Below are 22,431 nucleotides of genomic sequence, written 5' to 3'. Positions count from 1 at the left end.
GCGTTATCATCAATATATTTAAAATCTAAAAATGATAAATGAAGTCCCTTAACAGGTGTACTACAAATCTGTATTCTATAGTGCATCCATGAGTCTTACTGTTTCATAACAATGAGAACAATAATTGGCTAAAATGAATGTTATTAGTACACTTCACCTTTCAAGCAGACAGGGTTACAAAAGTAGTACATTCTAGAACAAAACACATTAAGAGTTTCAGCAATCTGATATGTGCATGGACCTTAATTTGATCTTTGCACATCCCACTCTCACTCAGCACCTTCCAAAACAAACAAAACCACCAAAAGCTAAACATACCCCAATTCTCCACAGCCTCAGGAAAGCAGCAAATGCAATAGAAGGTAACATTAGAAAGACATTTTCAGTCTTACCACTGTCATCTTGGCATAGATTTCTGCTGGTATTGGCACTGCTATCTGAGGTTGCATCTGAAGCACAGTCCTCATCCAAACTTGTCTGCTCCTCCTCCTCCCACATGTGCGTTTCTTGAGCAGATGGTACTGCAGGCACAGCCCCACTTAATTCAAAATCTAACATGTCACCAGAAGAGAAACAGCGTACAGAACCTGTGCTGGAAGCCAGGCTGCCTAGGTCAGTCTCCTCAGAACTACGACTGGCCATAAGATGCTCTAGGGCCTCCTCATAACGTACAGGTAGTGCGTCCCTCTCCGTGGCACTTGGTAGACTTTGTTCACTGATATCGTTGACTTGAGTTGTTTTTACCACTGCCAGATCAAGCTGTGGTGGTGGAACCATGAGGAATAGTTTGGGTTTCTTTGAAATAGGTGGGGGTTTCTTGCTGGGAGTTGAGCTTGGACTCCTAGTGTTTGCTGGGAAGCCCAGTTCCTCCAGAGGTGGAGGAGAGGTTGGGGTGACCTGAGATTTTTCACTCTCCATGGCAATCACTGGCACCTCTCTCATGCTTGTCTTGGAAAGTACAGCTTCTGCATGCCTTCCAAGAAGAGTCCCAGTGCTAACTATCTCAGCTGGAGTGCTTTGATCATTTGAATGAAAATTGTTGGGGGATATCTGATGAATGTATTTGGCAGCTGTGGTTTGGGTTTTCATTTCTCCTTGGTCACTGCTCATTCCATGAGCTGGAAAAGGTGTTGGTCCTAAAATCTTCTCTGGCACTACAGGTTTAGTGGTTTCCTGAGATTTATACACCAAATTAACCGGCTGTTCAATTTCTGGTTTTGCTGCTTTTTTCACAGATCTCAACTGTACCATTTGCAATGCATGTGTGGTAACTACAGGCATTTTCGGTTGAAGAGTTTCTGGTTTATTCAATATCTGTTTGCCAGAACTGTGTATAGAGTTTTCCTTGTTAAATTTTTCTGGAAAATTTGGGTGATGTCTAGTCCTTTCAATCACTGATTTGGAGTTTAGAGGTGGGGCTGGTGGAGGAAGACCAAATGGTAAAGGAGGGGGCATAAGAGGAAGAAGAGAAGGACTTGGGCACCTATCACTCACTGAAGTTGCTGCTTGGGTGTTTGAAAACCAAGGTGTTCTAGTCTGAAGAGAAGAATGCAGAATAACTTCTGGAGGTGGAGGGGGAAAACAGGGGGAAAGTGTCCGAGGAAACAGATCCATTGTATCCATTAATGGATAAGATGGCAGCATAGCTTTCGGGACAACTGGAGATGCTGGAGGGGAGCTCAAAACAGAAATGGATTTCTTTACATTCTGCTGATTAGAGTCTGAAGTATTTGATGAAAGTGAAGTTGAAGATGAAGAGTTGGACATGGATGACAACAGTGAGGACCTTCTTTCAGGCACTTTAGGTTTTTGCTTCAGCTTTTCATTTCCTAGTGTCATGGTTTTGCCAAGTACAGGCACTGGTGTGAGTGTTGTGGGTGTATTCGATTGGCTGGAGTATCCACTAGATGGTGAGGTAACACGGCAGGACTTTTCTGGAGAAGAGTTCTTTGGTTTAATCAATTGAACGGGCACTTGTGGTGCAGAAATCCTTGACCCATGGTTGAGGTGACTGATGGGGTAATCACTATGTGCAATTGTGGCGTTTGAAGGATGAACTCCTGGAGACTTTGGCTGATCATTCTGTATCCCAGTGCAGTCAACATAGTAGCCCCAAGGGTCAGTATATTCTGACCTAACGCTACTGGTGTCGCTCTGTGATGGTGTCACGGCACAGATCGAGTACATATTGGGAGCTGAAGCAGATATCCCGCTGCTGCCGCTCACACTGACACTACTCTGGCTGCGAGAGCGCACCGCCCATGGCTCCTCACAGTCACTGCAAGGGCTCTGAGATGGAGAGCTACTACTCTTGCACTTGAAGTTCATCTGTAGAGAGTGCTCAAGAGTGGCAATTAGTGTTTCATTTAGCACCTGACTACCGGATTGGGCTTTATTCTTGGAGGGTCTTCGCAGCGAATCTGTTCTGGATGGTGGCAAAGGTGGTTTCTTGGATTTTTTTAAAGATATGCTGCGTGTAAGGGATTTGTCACTGTAGGTTGACCTGCTGTCTTGGCTCTGCTTATCAAAAATATTGATCACACTGTGCCTCGGGTTTCCGAAACCATTGCTGCTGCATTGGTTTCCGGATTTAAGTCCAGAGTCCAAGTGCATGGAGGTGTAGTAGCCTTCATGGTCCAGCGAATACAATGAACTTGAATCTGCTTTGAGTGACACAGCCCTTCCAAGACTGCTGCTGCTCATATTACTCCCAGGACTGGAACAACCAGGGCTCAGGCAGTGCGGTTTCTGAGACAGGGTGCTGCTTCTAGAATATTTCGACCCATTCCTGCCATCACTGTCCAGGAAGTAGTTCTCACAACTGGAACTGTTTTTGTAGTTGTAGATGAAGTGATGTTGTTCACTATCCCCGCTTCCAGGTGTGCTGAGAGAAACGGCAGAATCACAGGGGGATGGCTGCATCATGCCATTAGGCGGAGCCAAATCGGAGCTTTGAGAGTGGCGGGTTGAGTCGCTTTCACTCCAGTGACCACTAGTGGAATTCTGATCTTCTTTCACATTCACTGCACTGCTGGCATGAAGATAGTTTCCACCAGATATGTATTTTCCAGATACTACTCCAGTACGGGAAGATGAACAGCTGACCTTATTATTCAACTGTCCAGTACTTTGCGAGGTGTGGATTACAATAACTTCAGAAGAGGAAGATAATGTGGCGTTTGGGATGATGCTGGTCGAATATGCAGCATGAGGGGAAACCATACATGCTGGGTGGGAAGCCATTTCACCATGGCAGCTTCTCACCTCCTGTGATTTTGGCCTGGCTAGCGCTCCCATCCGAGGGGTATTCCTCAGGTGAACGACACTTTCATCTACTTGGAGCTTACTTATATGGTGTGGCAAAGTGTTGATCACATCGTCTCGGTAGGCTATACTCTGCTTCTGTTCCAAAGACAACAGAGATACTCGTGGACCGTGCCTGGGCAGACTGTGGAAATGCACGTCCCCATTGAGCTGTGAAGATGATTCAAGACCGGTGGGATCACTTAGAGTAGACATGTTTCCAGAAGAGTTGGACATCTGGGAAGCAATGCCGTGCCCTTTTTGCGCCCTTATTCTTCTCATGGATGGGGGTACAATCTTTATTTCATCCGTCTGGCAGCTGGAGTCCTTGGTTTCTGATCGTTGTGGAGAGTGGCAGCAAGTCTCCAATTTTCCTAGTGTGGCATAGTGGTCTGGGATGTACATAGAGCGCCCCTGAAAATTGCGAGGGCTTGTGCCAGCTGTCAAATTGAAAATAAGAAAACAGAATTATTCCCTGAGTCACCGTGTATGTGTCCCTGACTCTTATTCTCTCTTTTTTCCATAAAACAAGGGCAATGTAATAGATAAGAGGTCCTTTACACCCCAATCATGAAATTTCTTAAGTCTTAGTAAGTCATTGTACTATGTGTATGTATTACAACCTGCTGTATGCCAGCCATTTTCCCTCTCCTCCTCGGGTAGGTGTGCCCCATCTCCAGACACAAGTTTCAAACCCAGATTTCCTGCATGGCAACAATATGGCCTGAGCCAGGAGCTGTGGTCTTTGTCCTTCATTCTACATTTACAATAAAATAATTATATTGAGAAAGACCACCACTGACAGTCCTTTCCTCCCAAACCCAGTTATCTTGTACTACTGTTGCTATTCCTGCTGTTCAGCGTGTTCCAAAATGGTTTCTTGAAAGGAACAGAGTGAAAATAGGCAGCATATAAAAATGAACAGCAATAAGGATTCTGCTTTAACATACAAGCTCAGAAGATTTTGGGCAGGAGAGGGAAGGACAGACAGATAATATGACAAGAAATGAAAATGCATATGCAGAAAACATCTGAATTAGAATAATATTTTGTGTAAAGGGAAAGGCAAAGTCATTGCCCCCAGAATGAAGTGTTTTTCCCCCAAGGAAATGAGTTAGTTGAAAATTGCCAATCCTCCCTGAGGGTAAAAGTATGTGTGCTGTTCCTCAACATGTGTATTTTGGCCCACACTGAGGAAAAATGTGCCTGGGAGTGGGCTCAGGTCAAGAGTCGTTATCAACATACACAAGGTTTATATTTCCTAACCTAACCTATGAACACTGTTTTGGTTGGAAAAAGTACTCACAAATAAAAGCAGGTGCAAATGTCTGAGGGTAATTTTTCCTTCGGCAACATTAAAGGGAAAATAGCAGCAGAATAATATCAAATCAGAACAAATCAAACACACCCTCCCTCCAAAAGAAAGCCTGTCACAAAAATATTTAGGGGTCCTTTTACTAAGCTGCGCTAAAAAATGGCCTTAGTGCACCCTTACGCGGGTCTTTCCCATGCGCTGAGGCCATTTATAGCACAGTTTGAAAATGGCTGATTTTTCCACTTCCGGAATTAATGGCCTTGCGCTAATTCTACCATTAGCACTGGCCATTAATAAAAGATTTTAGAGTGCAACGTCCTATTGTCACTTATTTTGCAGGTGATAGGAGCTTATGTGTTAACCATATGCTGATCAGCATGTGAGAGTGCTGACACACCAACTGAAATGCCCACTTGGTGAAAAAAATACAAATTTTTTTTAAAAAAAAGTGTGGTTTGCGCATGCACATTGCAAAATTACTGTGAGAAGCCTAGCCTATCCCATGCTAAGCCCTTTTCAGTTGAGGTAAAGAACGTGCTAGTGCTTACTGCAGCTTTGTAAAAAGGCCCCTTAGTAACTTGTCTTCTTTAGAAATTCCCGTCCTTGGAAGGTAGATACATCACAAAGGGGGGGAGTGCATGAGTGCAATTTCAAAAACCACATTCAATTCTTATGTACTGTAATTAACCCCCCCCCCTTTTACAAAACCGTGAAAGTGGTTTTTAGCTCCGTCTGGCGAGCTGAATACTATGTGCTGCTCCGACGCTCGGGAACTGTATGAGCGTCGGAGCAGTGCACAGCATTCAGTGCACTGGACAGTGCTAAAAAAAACAAAAAAACACTTTCACATTTTTGCAAAAGGGGTGGGGAGTAAGATTTTAAAAATGAGGGAAAATGCATTCCTTTAACAGAATTATGCAATCCTCCCCTCAATGCCACTCCCCTGCTTCCTGAAGAAACAATGTAGTGTGCACAGACATACTGCTTTGGAACTTGACCAGGCCATCAGACTGTATTGGGATTCATGAGCATGGCTAGATGTCATTAGTCTCAGTGGTGATGGGTGGTGAGGATGAAGGATGAAGAGTGAAGAATGTAATACAGTTCTGATGAGCCATACCTAGCTCCTTTTGTATGTTGTCGGGGATGCCTGTAATGGTCTTTCTCCTTTTGACTTTCTTCGGCCGTCTTACCAGCGTGTCTGTATAAATAAGAGACCGCCGAATGCTGGCCTGGCGGTCAAAAGTCTCCCCTAATACAGAGCAGTAGAATAAGCAAAGCAACATTACTTTCAAGCAGGCTAACATCATGCACCTTTTACCTGGCGATTACTGGCGAAACCACCACAAAAAGGTATTTATGAATGATGTTAGTTTAACGTCACAGTAAGGGCAAAGGAAGATGTAATACAGCACCCCTTCACTATAAGGCTTGGGTTTACTAATTTAGACAGGAAGGGAATGAGGCATCTTAGCAACAGACCGTGGGGTGAATATTCAGCTGACGGTGGTCAGTGTGTTTTTGGCAGCATTAAACCTGGATATTCAATGACATCAGCATTGAATATCTCTGGGTATGTGTAATTAAATGTAATATTTGGCACTTAATTGCATAAGTGAAATCAGACAAAGATATGTTTTATGCAGTCCGATTTGTCCCGCTAATCTGTGCGGCTAAAAGCTGAATATCAACATACAATCATATATAATAATTAACCACACCCCCAAAATAAACCACAAAATCTCCGGTTCTTAGTTCTAAAGTTAGAGCTGATGTTCAGCAGCTCCATCTGGGTTAAGTGCCTCTGAAATGTCAGCAGAGAGCCTCCACATAATTCATTTAACTGGGCAGGAGCCTCCTGCCTAGCTAAATTGCTTTGAATATCGACCCCAAATATTTTTAAAGGGGCAAGGAGGAAACTGGGGAGGGGTGTTTAGTTTAAAAATCCCAGGGGATTTCTGAGGTAAGCATTCTAGTCACCTGTGACCCCCCCCCAAACTTCCCACCTAGATCCTTGTAACAGGAAGATCCGTTTGGTAAAAGAATTATAACGATGGTACAAGGTCAAAAAAGCCTTAGAGTGACAGTAGTGCTGTACAAAGCAAGCATCCCCCTAATCTGAAAGGAACAGAGAGCAGTCACCCACACCCCATGAAAGCCTACCTAGTTCTTTTCCTTGTGCTGCCGACCACCACCTCTCTAGAGCCATTTCTGCATTCCACTGCTCAGAACAAACGCAATGCCTAAGCTGCTCAAATGTCAACTACTGCACAGAATATAACCTGCAGACTATAGTGATTAATGGCATAGGCCACGACTAGATGCATCTTTCTCAAAGCTGTACGACTTCTCTTAGCAGATCCTGAAATATTCACCGGTAGCCAGGACAGCAAAGCAGCTTAGTGGAGATTAAGTCTCCTTTTAACCCAGGTCAGAATACTAGTGGTTGTATATCTATTTCTATAGATTGTCACCTGAAAGCAAAAGTGTATGCACGCTTGATGCGAAACTGAGAAAATGAGAAGTTTAATGTATAACCCAATAAGAGGCAGTCACAGATATATGAACTACTAGGTCAATTGTAAGCTTTCCATTAATGTAGATAGCACCAGAAACATCTTACTACTTTCTCACAATGCTCTAGTCTAAATCAGTGGTTCTCAACCCTGTCCTAGCCAGTCGGGTTTTCAAGATATCCCTAATGAATTTCATAAGACAAATTTGCATGCCTGTCTCCTCCATTATATGCAAATCTCTCTCATGCATATTCATTACGGATATCATGAAAATCTGACTGGCTGGGGGGGGGGTTCCCCTAGGACAGGGTTGAGAACCACTGCTCTAAATGATTAAGAAATGGGAACACGGAAATTAACCCATCTTTAACCCAATTCTCGACACATTCTTTTTTAGTCATTGGTTTAAAAAAAACAAAAACCAAACAACCCTCCTCTTATTTATACATATTTTCTGTGACAGCAGAATAAAGAATAAAGATAAGTAGAGCTTTTTTGGCTGCTTATATGTCTGAGAATTTTGACAAAGTGTACAAATAAGAGGAGTCTTTTGGACTATGAATGAACGAACAAGCTTACTATTTTGCATTTGAGAAGACAACTTCTGAAGGCCTCATTAAGGGGCTCCTTTAATAAAGGGCATTAGAATCTGGGTTAGCAAGTCTTAATGTGGGACTTTCCCCACGTGAAACGCCTGGATTCAAACCAGCAGTATTTAGGGATTTTTCATTTTTTTTTAAAAACACAGGAGCACTTACCGTGTTAACTCAACATTAGCCAATTAGTGCATGCTAATGTAAACACGCTAGTTCAGTGGTTCCCAAACCTGTCCTGGGTGCTCCCTAGAAACAAGAGGCAATGATCTGTCAGTTAGACAGATATGCAACAAACAGACCAAATAAGTTGAAGAGCAGTGCAATTTATTAGTACAAGAACCCAACGTGGTCATGTTTCACCTAGATCAGGCCAGGTTTTCAGGATAGCCACAATAAATATGTGCAAGATACGCATCTCAAGGAGGAAGTGCATGCAAATCCATCTCATACATATTCATCGTGGAAATCCTGACCTGTTTGTGGCTCTTGAGGACCGGAATTGCCTACCCCTGACCTAGATGGCTGCATCAGGGACAAACACTAAAGGGGGGGGGGGAGTCCTTGCAGATATAACCACCGAGAAACATGTCACTCTCCCTTCTGAATGTTGTGGTTGAACAGATACTGTTTTGAAATTAGAGCGACGTTGGGTTCTTATATTCATAAATTGTACTTCTCTTCAACTTAGTTGCTCTGGGTGCTCCCCAGCCCGTCAGATTTTCAGGATATCCACAATGAATATTCAAGAAAGAGATTTGCATACACTAGCTCCATTGCATGCAAATCTCTCTCATGAATACTCGTTGTGAATATCCTGAAAACCTGACTAGCTGGAAAGCCCCCAGGACAAGGTTTTAAGAAAGGTTTGGACAAGTTTCTGGAGGAAAAGTCCATAGGTCTGTTATTGAGAAAGACATGGGGGAAGCCACTGCTTGCTCTGGATCGGTAGCATGGTACTCCTTGGGTTTTGGCCAGGTACAGTGACCTGGCTTGGCCACCATGAGAACGGGCTACTGGGCTTGATGGACCACTGGTCTGACCCAGTAAGGCTATTCTTATATTCTTAAGTTTGAGGACCAGTAAGCTGGTTAATGCGTCCACACCTATTCTCCACCCTTGACACACTCCCTACAATTTTTTTTAAACAGTTAACACTTGCTTAGTGCACGCTAACGGGCAAAATACCACAAATGCTAACACATTTTGTGGCAGATCCTGTTTTCCACACACTAAGGCCCCCTTTTATGAAACCGCGCTAGCGGTTTTTAACGCTGGGAGCTGCGCTGAATGCTGCACGCAGCTTCCAACGCTTATAGGAACTCTATGAGCCACGGGAGCTGCACACCGCATTCAGCGCAGCTCCTGACGTTAAAAAACGCCAGCGCAGTTTCATAAAAGGGAGGGGGGTAAGTGTGCGTTAGGGCTTAAAAGGGTCCCTTAATTATTTAGAGCATTGTGAGAAAATAGTGAGATTTTATACTGAAGATATTTTCTGGTGGAGTCTAAGTTATTGTAAAGCTTACAAACTAACACAGTAGTTCATTATAAATCACCAATAATATATCAAATGTTAAATTTTTACTAAGATTACAAGAGTTAGGCACTCAAGAAGACATCACAACAGTGTACTGAAATATAAGTTTTAACTCATTTAATGCAAAAAATTGTACATACGATTTTATGCTTTCAGGGAAAAGTGTAAGCGCATGTGTGTTACAAAACAAATAAGATACAGTTTTTACATAAAAAATAGTGGAATGAAGTGTTTTTTCTCTGTGCAAAGCTGAGCATCAAGTCTGCAGCAGAAAATGTTAATACACCATGTCCCTGTCTTTCCTGGCTAGGTACCAGACATGCAGTGTCATGCATGTTGATATTTGTTCAGCTAGGGAGTAAAACGGAAATCTGAACAAAGGACAGACAGCACCACCATCAGCTCTCCCTGCCAAAGGGGTGTCATGTTTGCTTTTACTGCACTCGGGTCCTAAAGGTCTGTTTATTAAAACTTAACATCCACCTTCTTCTAGGATCTAGGACTTTCACTGCTTGAAATCAAATCAATGTAATTTTTCATATTTCTGACTAAGGTTACTTTAAAAGAGATGTTTGAGTCAACGCAATATCGTGCTAGCTGAGCTTACATGGCTCACACTTGCGATTTGGAAGATATTTACATGTCTTTTGAAAATTTCCATTTGAATTTAACCAAAGAAGCAACTAGTTTGTGTACACTGATAAAGATACTACATGTAACTTTTCCAGCTAAGGTGCTAAAAAAAACCCAAATCTAACCTGGTCCCCTGCAACCTGACAGAATTAACTCTGTATAAATTATACACAGATAATTCTGGGAAACTGACCTACAGACTGCTTTCCTAGTTAGGTCAGAAAATCATGGCTTGTGAGGTTAGACATATGGTTATAAATTAAACATATGACGTTAATATGTATTAGTGATGGTGGAAGATGAAGGCACACCAGTTCTATTAGTCATGAATAAAATTAACGATAGGCCATGCACCTTCTTGCTACAAAGTCAAAACTTGTTTTGCAGGCGCTGAAGATATATGAGGCTCTCCACCAATCCAATTCCTTCAGATTCCATATTCACAAACGTGTCTGAACAAAGTAGGCAGAAACATTTCACAGTGCAGAAGCCCAAAGGAAGAAATTAACTTAAGGTACTGTGATCAGGTGCAAAAACCATCACAGTGGCTGCACCAAGCTTAGCAGCTCTTCTCCTGCACTGGGGTATTATGTTCTTGTCAGTGTGCAAGGTACAGTTTGTATACAGCCTTCCTGTCTCACTCTTGTGTTTCTGAACCCCACCCTACAATACCCATCTTCCTCCTCGTTGTAAACTCCCATGAAATAAAGGGCTCACCAGTTACGTTAATAGGGACCACATCAGTCTGGATGGCCTGTGCTTGCTGCCGCATTTTTTCTTCTGGTGTTGGCAGCGGGAGGGATCTGGTCCAGTTAGTTTGAGTGTGGATATCGGAAAGATCATCTGGAACTGGGGTCTTGGGTCTCTTGATGCCAATGAGCTTTTCCTCTTCTGGAGATGATACTGTACTCTGAAAAAGAAAAACAGGAAAACCTAAATAAATATACAGTAGCTTATAATTACACTAAAAATGAGGCCAGATGAAAACTGTATCTGCAGTAATGATCATATGCAGAGACCTGATTTTACCACATGTTTCTTTTAGCTTTATTCTCAAAAGAAAAAAAGGTCTTAAATTTTTTTGTCCATTAGTGGCTTATCCATCAGTGGTTTATCAATACACAAAATTCCTCCCTGGTCCTAGTTTGCCACTACAGCTGCCACCTCCTCCTCTCCTAGGCCCCTACCCTAGGCCCCTATCACACCTCTCTCCCAAGCTGCAGTTATCCCTGCACTCTCCTTCCTCCCTCCTGTGCAATGATCTTCTGGTGCAGACTCTCCCTCCACCCCCACCCTTCCTGTCCCCACCAAGCTCCAATCTGTTCACACAACCTTCTCCATTCTGGGTCTCAATCTACAGCGACAGCCAATAATTTCATATCATGCTTGCAATTTTGCACTTTTTTCTCGATTTAGAACACGTGTCATAAAACTGATCCACAGTCATATGCTTAAGTGTGATAAAATAAAAGCAGAGGAAGACAAACTATTAATAAAGATTTCCAACTACTGTATAAATGTACAGTATGGAATCAGAACATGGACAAAATATTCTCTACAATCTCAGTAATGTATATGGGAGACAGGTTGCCATTGTACAAACTTCCCCCCCCCCCACCAAACCTCAGTAGTTTCCCTGTGGCATATTAGCTAAGATTCTGGTTTGTGATGGGAAGCCTAAACCTTAAATGTTCCTAAACCTTTGATGTCCTCATAGGATCTGTATGCTGGAAAGAGCATAGTATGTTACATGCTTAAAGTGGAAGTATTGCAATAATAAAGATGTAAAGTGGGGCTGGGGTCCTCCTTTTCTTTCTGAACCATAATGAGAGGCAGCCAGGCAGGACTCAGGGAAGACCATGCCTGGGACAGGAGGAGGGGGAAGTCCTGTGAAGAGTCCTCACTCTGCTGGTGGGCAGCCAGAATCCAACAGTAAAGAATCATTGAGCTGGATATTCTTCCCCCGCTGTGTGTGTGCATTAGAGAATGACACGGTGACAAAATTCATCACCGTTCCTGTCCCCGCGGATAACCGTGGGAAATAATCCCATGTCATTTTCTAGTGTCTATTTCAACCTCAGTCCTTCTACACCAGCATTCTTCAAAGCAACGCTTGCGGATCAGTGGTTGTGGCCATTCATACTCTGATTCTTCCCTCTCTCCTTAAAGAATGACATGAAGATGGTTTCCCGCGGTTATCCGCGGGGACGGGAACGGTGATGAATTTTGTCACCGTGTCATTCTCTAGTGCACATGTTGTGCTGTACCTGAACCCCTGCGGATCGACAGACATGCTCAGGGATGGGAAGGAGACGCAGCTGACAACCCGTGAGACACCGACGAGTCTCCTAGGTATGCCAAACAGCCTGTGCTCGAACCTGCGGTCGGTAGGAGAAAGGTGGAGACGGCCCCGGGCTCCTGTGAAGTAAATGCAGGCTGGTTGACAGGTACCACCTGGGATTGGCCTGAAGTCTTGTAATTTTAATGCAGACAGAGCTGAATAACCGCTCTGAGCACCAGAAACTCTGAAAAAGGGACAAAAAATATACCGTATTTTCGCGGATATAACGCGCACCATTGTAAAACGCGCACAGGGGTATAGCGCGCAGAAATCACGATGATATGTACAAAAACTTTTCTATACCGCGCTCAGGCATATAACGCGCATGCTGCCCGACTCTCCTCTGGCCACCCCGACTCTCCTTTCGCTCTCCCCGACTCTCCTCTGGCCACCCCGATTCTCCTTTCGCCCTCCCCGACTCTCATCTGGTTGCCCCGACTCACCCTGACTTTCGGTGCACTGCCCCGACTCTCCTTTGGTTGCCCCGACTCACCCCGACTTTCGGTGCACTGCCCCGACTCTCCTCTGGTTGCCCCGACTCACCGTTCACCCGCCCTGACTTTCGGTGCACTGCCCCGCCTCTCCGTGCCTGTCCCCCTTGAAGTCCTGTCCCCCCTTGAAGGTCTGCCTGTCCCCCCTTGAAGGTCTGCCTGTCCCCCCTTGAAGTCCTGTCCCCATCCTGAAAGCCTGATGCCCCCCCTCGACGTCCGATTCTTCTCCCCCCTCGGCAGGACCACTCGCACCCCCACCCCGAAGGACCGCCGACTCCCCGACAATATCGGGCCAGGAGGGAGCCCAAATCCTCCTGGCCACGGCGACCCCCTAACCCCACCCCGCACTACATTACGGGCAGGAGGGATCCCAGGCCCTCCTGCCCTCGACGCAAACCCCCTCCCCCCAACGACCGCCCCCCCCCAAGAACCTCCGCCCGTCCCCCAGCCGACCCGCGACCCCCCTGGCCGACCCCCACGACACCCCCACCCGCCTTCCCCGTACTTTGTGTAGTTGGGCCAGAAGGGAGCCCAAACCCTCCTGGCCACGGCGACCCCCTAACCCCACCCCGCACTACATTACGGGCAGGAGGGATCCCAGGCCCTCCTGCCCTCGACGCAAACCCCCCTCCCTCCAACGACCGCCCCCCCCCAAGAACCTCCGACCGACCCGCGACCCCCCTGGCCGACCCCCCCACCCCCCTTCCCCGTACCTTTGGAAGTTGGCCGGACAGACGGGAGCCAAACCCGCCTGTCCGGCAGGCAGCCAACGAAGGAATGAGGCCAGATTGGCCCATCCGTCCTAAAGCTCCGCCTACTGGTGGGGCCTAAGGCGCGTGGGCCAATCAGAATAGGCCCTGGAGCCTTAGGTCCCACCTGGGGGCGCGGCCTGAGGCACATGGGCCAAACCCGACCATGTGTCTCAGGCCGCGCCCCCAGGTGGGACCTAAGGCTCCAGGGCCTATTCTGATTGGCCCACGCGCCTTAGGCCCCACCAGTAGGCGGAGCTTTAGGACGGATGGGCCAATCCGGCCTCATTCCTTTGTTGGCTGCCTGCCGGACAGGCGGGTTTGGCTCCCGTCTGTCCGGCCAACTTCCAAAGGTACGGGGAAGGGGGGTGGGGGGGTCGGCCAGGGGGGTCGCGGGTCGGTCGGAGGTTCTTGGGGGGGGGCGGTCGTTGGAGGGAGGGGGGTTTGCGTCGAGGGCAGGAGGGCCTGGGATCCCTCCTGCCCGTAATGTAGTGCGGGGTGGGGTTAGGGGGTCGCCGTGGCCAGGAGGGTTTGGGCTCCCTTCTGGCCCAACTACACAAAGTACGGGGAAGGCGGGTGGGGGTGTCGTGGGGGTCGGCCAGGGGGGTCGCGGGTCGGCTGGGGGACGGGCGGAGGTTCTTGGGGGGGGGGCGGGCGTTGGGGGGAGGGGGGTTGCGTCGAGGGCAGGAGGGCCTGGGATCCCTCCTGCCCGTAATGTAGTGCGGGGTGGGGTTAGGGGGTCGCCGTGGCCAGGAGGGTTTGGGCTCCCTCCTGGCCCGATATTGTTGGGGAGTCGGCGGTCCTTCGGGGTGAGGGTGCGAGTGGTCCTGCCGGGGGGGGGGGGTGTATCGGACGTCGGGGAGTCGGCCGGGCAAGAGGGCTTGGGCTCCCTCTTGCTCCGATCGTGGATGCGGGTGCGGGTGGGAGCGCGTGCGAGCGGTCGTTCGGGGTGGGGGTGCGAGCGGTCCTGCTGGGGGGGTGAATCGGGCGTCGGGCGGGGTGGGAACTATGTTTAAAAACTTTTGTATACCGCGCTCAGGCATATAACGCGCGAGGGGTATGCGCGGTACGTAAAATCACGTATAACGCGCGCGTTATATCCGCGAAAATACGGTACTCCAAATAAAATAAATAGTGAAGAGCAGTGCAAACAACACTCCTGCAGGCAAATGGTAAAAACTGTAGAGGGAGCGAAGGATCCCAGCGAAGCAGAGCAGAGGTACAGAGAACAAAAAAAATCCAGAGTGGATTCCTTCTGCAGATGGCACACGGCCAAGGGGATAAAATGTCTTGCCTATTGCATTGGAAACAACATTTGTCCTACTGCAACCAACCACAAAAGACAGGACAGAGTAGACAAAAAACAGGACAGGACAAAAAATAGGACAAAAGACAGGACAGAGTAGACAAAAAAAAAATACACAGGGAACTTCCCCTGACTGTAGCAAGAAGCAAACTCCTTGGTGTGAAGCAGGGGTGTCAAAGTTCCTCCTTGAGGGCCACAATCCAGTCGGGTTTTCAGGATTTCCCCAATGAATATGCATGAGATCTATTAGCATACAATGAAAGCAGTTCATGCAAATAGATCTCCTGTATATTCATTGTAGAAATCCTGAAAACCCGACTAGATTGCGGCCCTCAAGGAAGGACTTTGACACCCCTGGTGTACAGCAAGGGTCCTTTTTTGGTTCCTACACCTGTTTAACTGTACAGCGGTGAGCCATTTTCAAATGAAGTAAAACTCTGGAATGAAAGGACAAAGGATGAAGTTAAGAAGTTATAGGTTCAGGATTAATCTAATGAAATACCTTTTATGGAAAAGGTGTAGAAGCATGGAATAACCATTTCAGTGGAGATGGTAGATATGAGGACTGTGTCTGAATTTAAGAAAGCATGGGACAGGCAACTGGGATCTCTTAGGGAGAGGAGGAGATAGTGGATGTTGAAGATGGGCACATTGGATGGGTTCTTATCTGCTGTCATGCTTCTAAAACTTTAAGGATGAGAGAGCTGCTTACACATCTTTTGTTAAGTAGCCACATGCTCCTAAGAACTCAGAGCAATGAATATATTAAAAACATGGAATAAACTAAAGCATTGGGAAACTAGAACCGTGCCGAGCTCTACTTCTGTGGAGATGATGCGGTATAAAAACTTAAGGTTTAGTTTAGTTTAGTTTTAGAAGGCACATAAGTTTGGTGGAGGATACAAGGTAAGACAAAATAATGGATGGGATGTATTAACTGGCACAAACCACCCCCCACACATACACCTTCTTTTGCACTGAGGTATTAATTTTCAGCGGTTAAAATTTAAAATCAGAAGCCTTCTTCTATGGCTGTAAAATTTTTGTTTTTCCTGAACTCTATCCCCAGGACTCAGTCTGAGAAAGGAGATTTTGCAACTGCATCCTCAGACATTGACTTTGGGTACGATCTTTTTCCTTTCTATTCCAAGTGCATGCACAATTAAGAGTATGCATTTTGATTCAATCTAATGAGCAGATCATTATTAAATGATACTGTTTTGTGATCTTGTTGGAGAAAATGGCCAGATACTGTTGGCCAAAACGTCGACAAATTACATGGGGAGAGAGACACCTCTCACCATAGCCCCGGAGGGGGGAGGGTGATATGATAAAAGTGGTTTTGTGACTATATTTCACCTTACATCAGTTTCTATGGGGGAGACCTCAGTATCAGGGAACTGGAATGAATAAATCAAATTTATAACAGTATCCCCCGGGCTGACAACTCTTCTGAGGACTATTATGACAGCCTAAAGATTAGGCTACAGAGGGAGTAAAACCATTGAGAGCTCATCTCCAATGCTTTTCTTTGAATAGATTTTTTCATCGTTCAGAATGTGCAATGTTTTGGAAGATGTGAAACAGAGGGGGTTCAGCTCCTGAAGAAGACAGCGAAACAGAGCTCTGTCGGGCAAATTACAGACTTTCTCTTCAACACAGATAAGTCTAACGTTTTTTCATGTGTTGAACATTTATACACAACCAAAAAAGACTCAGATATTGTGAAAAGTCAATGATAATACGAAAACACTTTCACTATAAAAAATGCACAATGTCAAGTGGTGCAATGTCAACACAGTACAGACTTAATACCGATTTATAAAAGGAGGAAAAAGCCTGATAAGGGCCCTCCCACCTCCACAAAAGTGGTTTCAAGGTGGTTAAGCGATCACCTCATTGGCAAAAAAAACCCTCCATCAAATGAAAAAAACCTCTGTGCTGTGCTGTACTTAGAGAAGACATTAAAAGATATAAGAAAATGCTTTTCAACTTATCTTCTGTTGATTGGTACACCAATGGTGGCCAGTGTTTCACAAATCTGCTGCCTCAGGGTGTAACACATCTGATCAAGCTTTAAATGGGACGCCAAATGCGTCTCCTGCATCCAAAGAACATTTACAAACATTTTTTCATTGTGCTTGGATATATGAATAGTATGTAGGGTTTACTGAAAATTGAAGACTTTCCCATGAGAAAGAAGGGTGAATGAATGCTAGATGTTTATATATATTGTTCACTTTTTTGACTTGGAGTTTGATTTTTTTGCTTCACATCATTATTAAAAGGTGGAGACATTATGATGTATCAGGCGAACTCACTTGGGCTGTTATAATAGTCCTCAGAAGAGTTGACAGCATGAGGGATACTGTTATAAGTTTGATTTATTCATTCCAGTTCCCTGATACTGAGGGTCTCTCCCATAGAAATTGATGTTAGGTGAAATATAGTCACAAAACCACTTTTATAATATCACCCTCCCCCCTCCGGGGCGATGGTGAGAGGTGTCTCTCTCCCAATGTAATTTGCCAACGTTTTGGCATTCTATTTAAGATTTTCAGCAACTTTAGGTTTTTTGCAGATACAGTTGGGCCTTCTCATTTTTTTATTTTATAGGATAGTATTCATTTTGATTTTTTGGTTTATAGTTTTACATTTTGTATAAACTCCTTTCTTCTTGTATATATTTGTTTGGAATATATGATTGAAATGAAAGCCTTCCTGGTCACTTTAGACAAACTTTTTGAATTTATTACAAGTAAGCTATTGTTAAATGATTTTTACGATGATTCACAAATGTATTTTATGGTTAAGGATGTTTGTCTATTGCATTATATATGCGAATTAATGTAAGTTGCTTAGTTGTAAGTGGGTTATAAATGTATTAAATAAATAAAATGGATTGATTTGATTGGCTTTCTGATTTCATCTTGAACTTTTGGTATAATATTCTTTATTGTTTGTTAGTTAGACTTTTTATACCGTCTGTTCTATACTATCTGCATATATCTAGGCAGTGTACGAAATTAATAATTAAAAACAAGTAGAATTAGGAACTCCATATACAGTATTCAGATAGGAAAGACTACCACATCCAAGCTAGACCACTTGTGCAACAAGAGTCAGACAAATACCACCACCACCACCAATAATAATAATAATAATAATAAAAGTTAACTTCTACTGCTGTATCGAGTATTCAGTCACCCCACTGGAAAATCTATGTTGGAAAGGCCTGCATAAAATAATGTGTCTTAAGTAGGGATTTGAATTTGGGAAAATAAATTTCTGAACAAATGTGTGGGAAAAGATCATGTCATAGTTTTGGTGATAGAAAATAGAATTACATGTTGATTCATAAGTAGCAAGTTTTGGGCTGGGTAAAGCCAACCTATTGGAATCAACTGAATGTAAACATACCAGAAAGGGTGTAAGGTGTGATCAAAGTGAATAAGTATAGAGGTTCATCCAAGTAAAAAAATTATGTGCATCAGGATCATATTTATTACCTGTGTTCGTCTCATATCAAGTCTGATTTTTGTGTTACTATGTTTAATATTAAATTTAAAATAATTAAAACCTGAAGTCCCATCCTTTTTTCTTGGCTCCTCAACATTTTGGTTGGTACTCAAGTTTTCTACCTATTTTCCACTCCTAGATTGGATATTATAAACATTGATCTGACTATAACTTAAGGTCATGGAGGAATGCTAAAGTCACTCAAGTCCATTGTTCCTTTTATCTACTTCTAGATCTTTACAATCAGATGTCAATCTAAAGCCGACAATGCAGTAGACATCATGCCTTTTACTCCTGCCTATTTCAGGAAACTTCTGTGGAGAAAAAAAGGGCTTTTGTGGATTAGCTAATACTGAGACATTATCTGTTGCAGACAAGATTAAAGAGTGTCTGAAGATCCAAAACTTGCCATTTTTAAGTTTTAAATTCAATTACTGTATTTTTCGCTCCATAAGATGCACTTTTCCCCCCCTCAAAGTGAGTAGAAATGTTTGAGTCTTATGGAGTGAATATAACAATTTTTTAACCCCCCCCAGTACCTTTTTTAATTATGGTGGTCCAGCGGTGTATCAGCAGGAGCAAACTTTCCGTGCTCCTTCCTCTCCCTCGTTGGATGGCTGCCTCATCATATCTTGTGGCCAGCGGCGCACAAGGCAGAAGCCATTCAGGGGAGCCATTCAGGGAGCAGCGCGGAGCCAGGCAGGAGCACAAAAAGCTTGTGATGAGGCAGCCAGGGAGGGGCAGGAGCAAGGAAAGCTCACTCCTGCTGATACACTGCTGGACCACCATAATTTTAAAAGGTACCAGGGGGGAGATAAAAATTGTTAGTCAGCTGGGACGGATCCCTCCTGTCCCAGCCTACCACTAGACCACCAGAGGGGGGGGACAGGATACAGAGCCTGGCATGGAGAGGGGCTGGCTGCATAGCCTGGTAGGGCAGGGGGTTGGGTGCAGAGCTTGGTATATTTTATTAACTATATTAGCACATAATTTAGTTCAGAATGTTTTTTTCTTGGCTTTCCACCTCTAAACCTAGGTGCGTCTTATGGTCAGGTGTGTCTTATAGTGCTATAGTGCAAAAAAATAAGGTATTTTTTTTACCTTGAGGTTTCCCCCTGCTCTTCTGTACTTGAAGTTCAAATGGAATCAGAATTGGGAACCAACACTATGAGCTTCTCTTTGCAAATATCTAGAGATTTTTCTCTATTTTGTATTCTACAACTAAAATAGTGTGGCCATTGCAGTGATGGTTCTGGGCAATAGGCACTTAGCAGGGCTCCTTCTTAAGCAACTTCCTCCACACTGAGGGACCATGAACACTGTCTCTGTAGTGTCCCCAGCTTCGACTGACCTGACTCAGGTTTCAAACCAAGAACCTTCCACATGGCTCAGACCTCACCACCTCAGTCACTGGGTCAGGCTCACATGTGCTCTTGATAGACTCATGCATGCCAGATATTCCGGAGCCATGATTAATGCTATTCTTCCCCTTCTGTGAAATTTTTACTCTGAATTATTGGTTGCTATGCCATCTGCCTCAAACTCCTGCCACGTCCACAGTATACCAGTACTTGCACCTTTCCTCCCTCAAATCATGTCACTGAACATAGCCCTGGCTTACCAATGCAATAGAACCAAATAATTCCAAGTTTACCACCATTGGCGCAAAGGATCGTTATTATCAGTGCAAAGAAATGTGACTCCTTATACTTGCTTTACAATGGCAAAAGGCTGTTGTAGACCAATTCCGATTTCATGGATATCAAACACAATTTGCTAGGATAGGGATGTGACATAGGGGCTCTATTACTAAAGCGTAGCACCTGCTAATGGAATTAGGGCTCGCTAAAAGCTAAGAAGCCCATTTTACATCTAGGGGCTTCTTAGCATTTAGTACATGCCAAGCTTTAGTAAAAGGGCCCCCATAGTGTGCCAAACCAAAACATGCATTCCTTTTACAATTCCTCCCTTGAAAAAGGGAGAAAAACTCCACTCCTATCCAGTACTCTGATATTTTTTCATGTCACAATTTCTTTAACATGCATTTTTTTTTTTTCAATTATGTCTGCAGTCCACAATGCAAATGAAGGATCTTCTATCAATATGAGCACAAGCATTACAGATGGGGAAGGGTGCAAGTCAACTTTTTATTATGCAGTGGTTATGAGCTGTAAAATGACAAGCGAGTGAGAGGGTAGAGAAATTACACGTCTGAAGTACATGGTATACTAACAGAATCTGTTGTTTAATATTTTAGTTCTTGAAGTAAAAGCAGAGCTTGAGACATGCTAATGCTAAAGAGGCTGGGCAGTTCGATGCTACATTGAAGTGCCAGATACCTTGACGCTCCATGGAACCAAGTAACAGCAGATGCTAGGGCAAGAGTGAGGGATGCAGCCTAGCAGGCAGAACTGTTGAGTGAAAGGAGAAGGAAAGACAAAGACAAAGAAAAGTGAGAACAGTCACAAGAATGCCACATGACAGACTTACATTTAACATGCAGTGGACATATTTTCACGAATGTGTGAAGACCACTAACAACCTATCACCATTAGTTTCCTCAATACCAGCACTAGTGGGGAGTACAGTAGAACCACAACGGGCTCTTTTCCCTGTCCTGAGGCATGGTCCCTTTTCTACTGGTCTTATAAGAGAAGGAACTGCTCCTGTAGCCCCATCGCTATTCTGTAGGAAAACATTTTCTGCCATCAGACGCTCCCTACTCTGCACAAGCAAATGCTCCACTACAGCTAAGCACCTCTTTCTTAGCTGGCCTGCCTGCAGGTTACACTAAGACAAGCAGTGTTATGGGTGCCATTTTAAACTTCCTTTCAGAGAGTGGCTTACATCATACTTCCAATCACCGAGATTCCCAATTCACACTTCTGAGGGTTAATTCTGACAATATCTAATTTTGCATAAGAATAAGAATGCAGCAAAAGCTGTGATGGCCATATGTTTCCTGTCCACCCCCCTCCACCCCACACACTCCCAATCATACAGCAGGGCATCCTCCTTTTCCTCTGCTGCCTTAGGCCCGATTGCTAATTTGAGCCACACAGGACACCATATAGCTGCACAGTTCAAAGCAAGTCTGAAAGTGGATGGCAGAGGAAGATACACCACTGAACAGAGAACATGGTGGGCTTGTGTAGGGGAGGGGAAGTAGAGGGCGAGTTGAAGATTATTTGCCATTTAGTGGAGGGAACTCAGAGGAAGGGAAGTTCCACCCTCAACCTTCAATTCTCTGTCTGGTTATACTGTGTTACTCTATCCCTTTATGTTTTTAGATTGTAAGCTGCCCAGAAACTTGAATAAACCTGAAGGGAAGGAGGGAGAGTGAGCTTTGGAGCAGGGTCTTGCTGATGGGTGGGGAGAACTGGAACACACAAAGAGCACATACTGGGGATCTTGGTAGGGGTTAAAGGACAGAAAATAGAGAAGCAGAATGGGAAGGAAAGCTGGGGGAGAGGGTGAAAAAGAACTAGGAGTCCAAGAGAGAAAAGGGAGAGGTTATAAAATTGCCAGAAGGGAGATCAAGAGTAAGCCAAGATGGAAAGAGAACTTCAGGAGGCGGAATATCAAAGCTGGGTAAAGGATGAGCCAAGGCTTCTATTAGGGTTCTTCAGTACAAATAATTACAGATGAAGTAGGTGGAACTTTAAAAATATTGATGCAGAATTTTTTTTATTTTATTATGTCACATTCCCCCAGGACTGCTTGGATCACCCTTTCTCTAAGGATCAAGAAACTAGGGACCTTTGATTTTTTTTTTCATCTGAGTCTTCAAACTTAGTTGGCAAGACAAGTTTTCAAAATAACTGTGCTCAAGCTCATCTTTGTCTAAATGATTTCTAACATTGCCATCGGTGGTATTTTTGAGTATGTATTTCCTGCTCCAGCACCTCCTCACCCCTAACTTTATTACACTCCAATTTCTTCCCACCTCCATTCACTGCAAACTCCAATAGTTCAAGAAACCTGTGCCAGGACTCATATTGGGGATCATATTGGGGAGTACTGCTGTATTCAACTGAGAGGGAGTAGAGACATTGCCGGTGAAAGCAAAGAGAAGTAGCTGGCTGGGACATAGAAGAAGGAAGGCCAGATGCCGATATAAAGAAAAGG

General features: G+C 44.5%; 1 protein-coding gene across 5 annotated transcripts in view; it reads right to left on the bottom strand.

Moving 5' to 3' along the window:
- The window catches only part of NHSL1 (NHS like 1), a 397,692-nt gene that overhangs the window by 9,726 nt on the left and 365,535 nt on the right, over positions 1 to 22,431 (bottom strand). For 4 of the 5 annotated variants that reach the window (XM_033936270.1, XM_033936271.1, XM_033936275.1 and 1 more), the window contains exons 4-6: positions 10,615 to 10,807; positions 5,739 to 5,870; positions 393 to 3,743 (exon numbers count right to left, since the gene is read on the bottom strand). In XM_033936270.1, the coding sequence (XP_033792161.1) occupies positions 393 to 3,743; positions 5,739 to 5,870; positions 10,615 to 10,807 (3,676 nt within the window). The remainder of the gene's footprint in view (positions 1 to 392; positions 3,744 to 5,738; positions 5,871 to 10,614; positions 10,808 to 22,431) is intronic. The other variant, XM_033936272.1, reaches the window with a different exon arrangement.

The sequence above is a fragment of the Geotrypetes seraphini genome, chromosome 3, assembly GCF_902459505.1.
Source record: "Geotrypetes seraphini chromosome 3, aGeoSer1.1, whole genome shotgun sequence".
Lineage (NCBI taxonomy): Eukaryota > Metazoa > Chordata > Amphibia > Gymnophiona > Dermophiidae > Geotrypetes > Geotrypetes seraphini.
The sequence above is the reverse complement of the archived record's forward strand: the minus strand, read 5'-3'. Positions and strand labels throughout refer to the sequence as shown.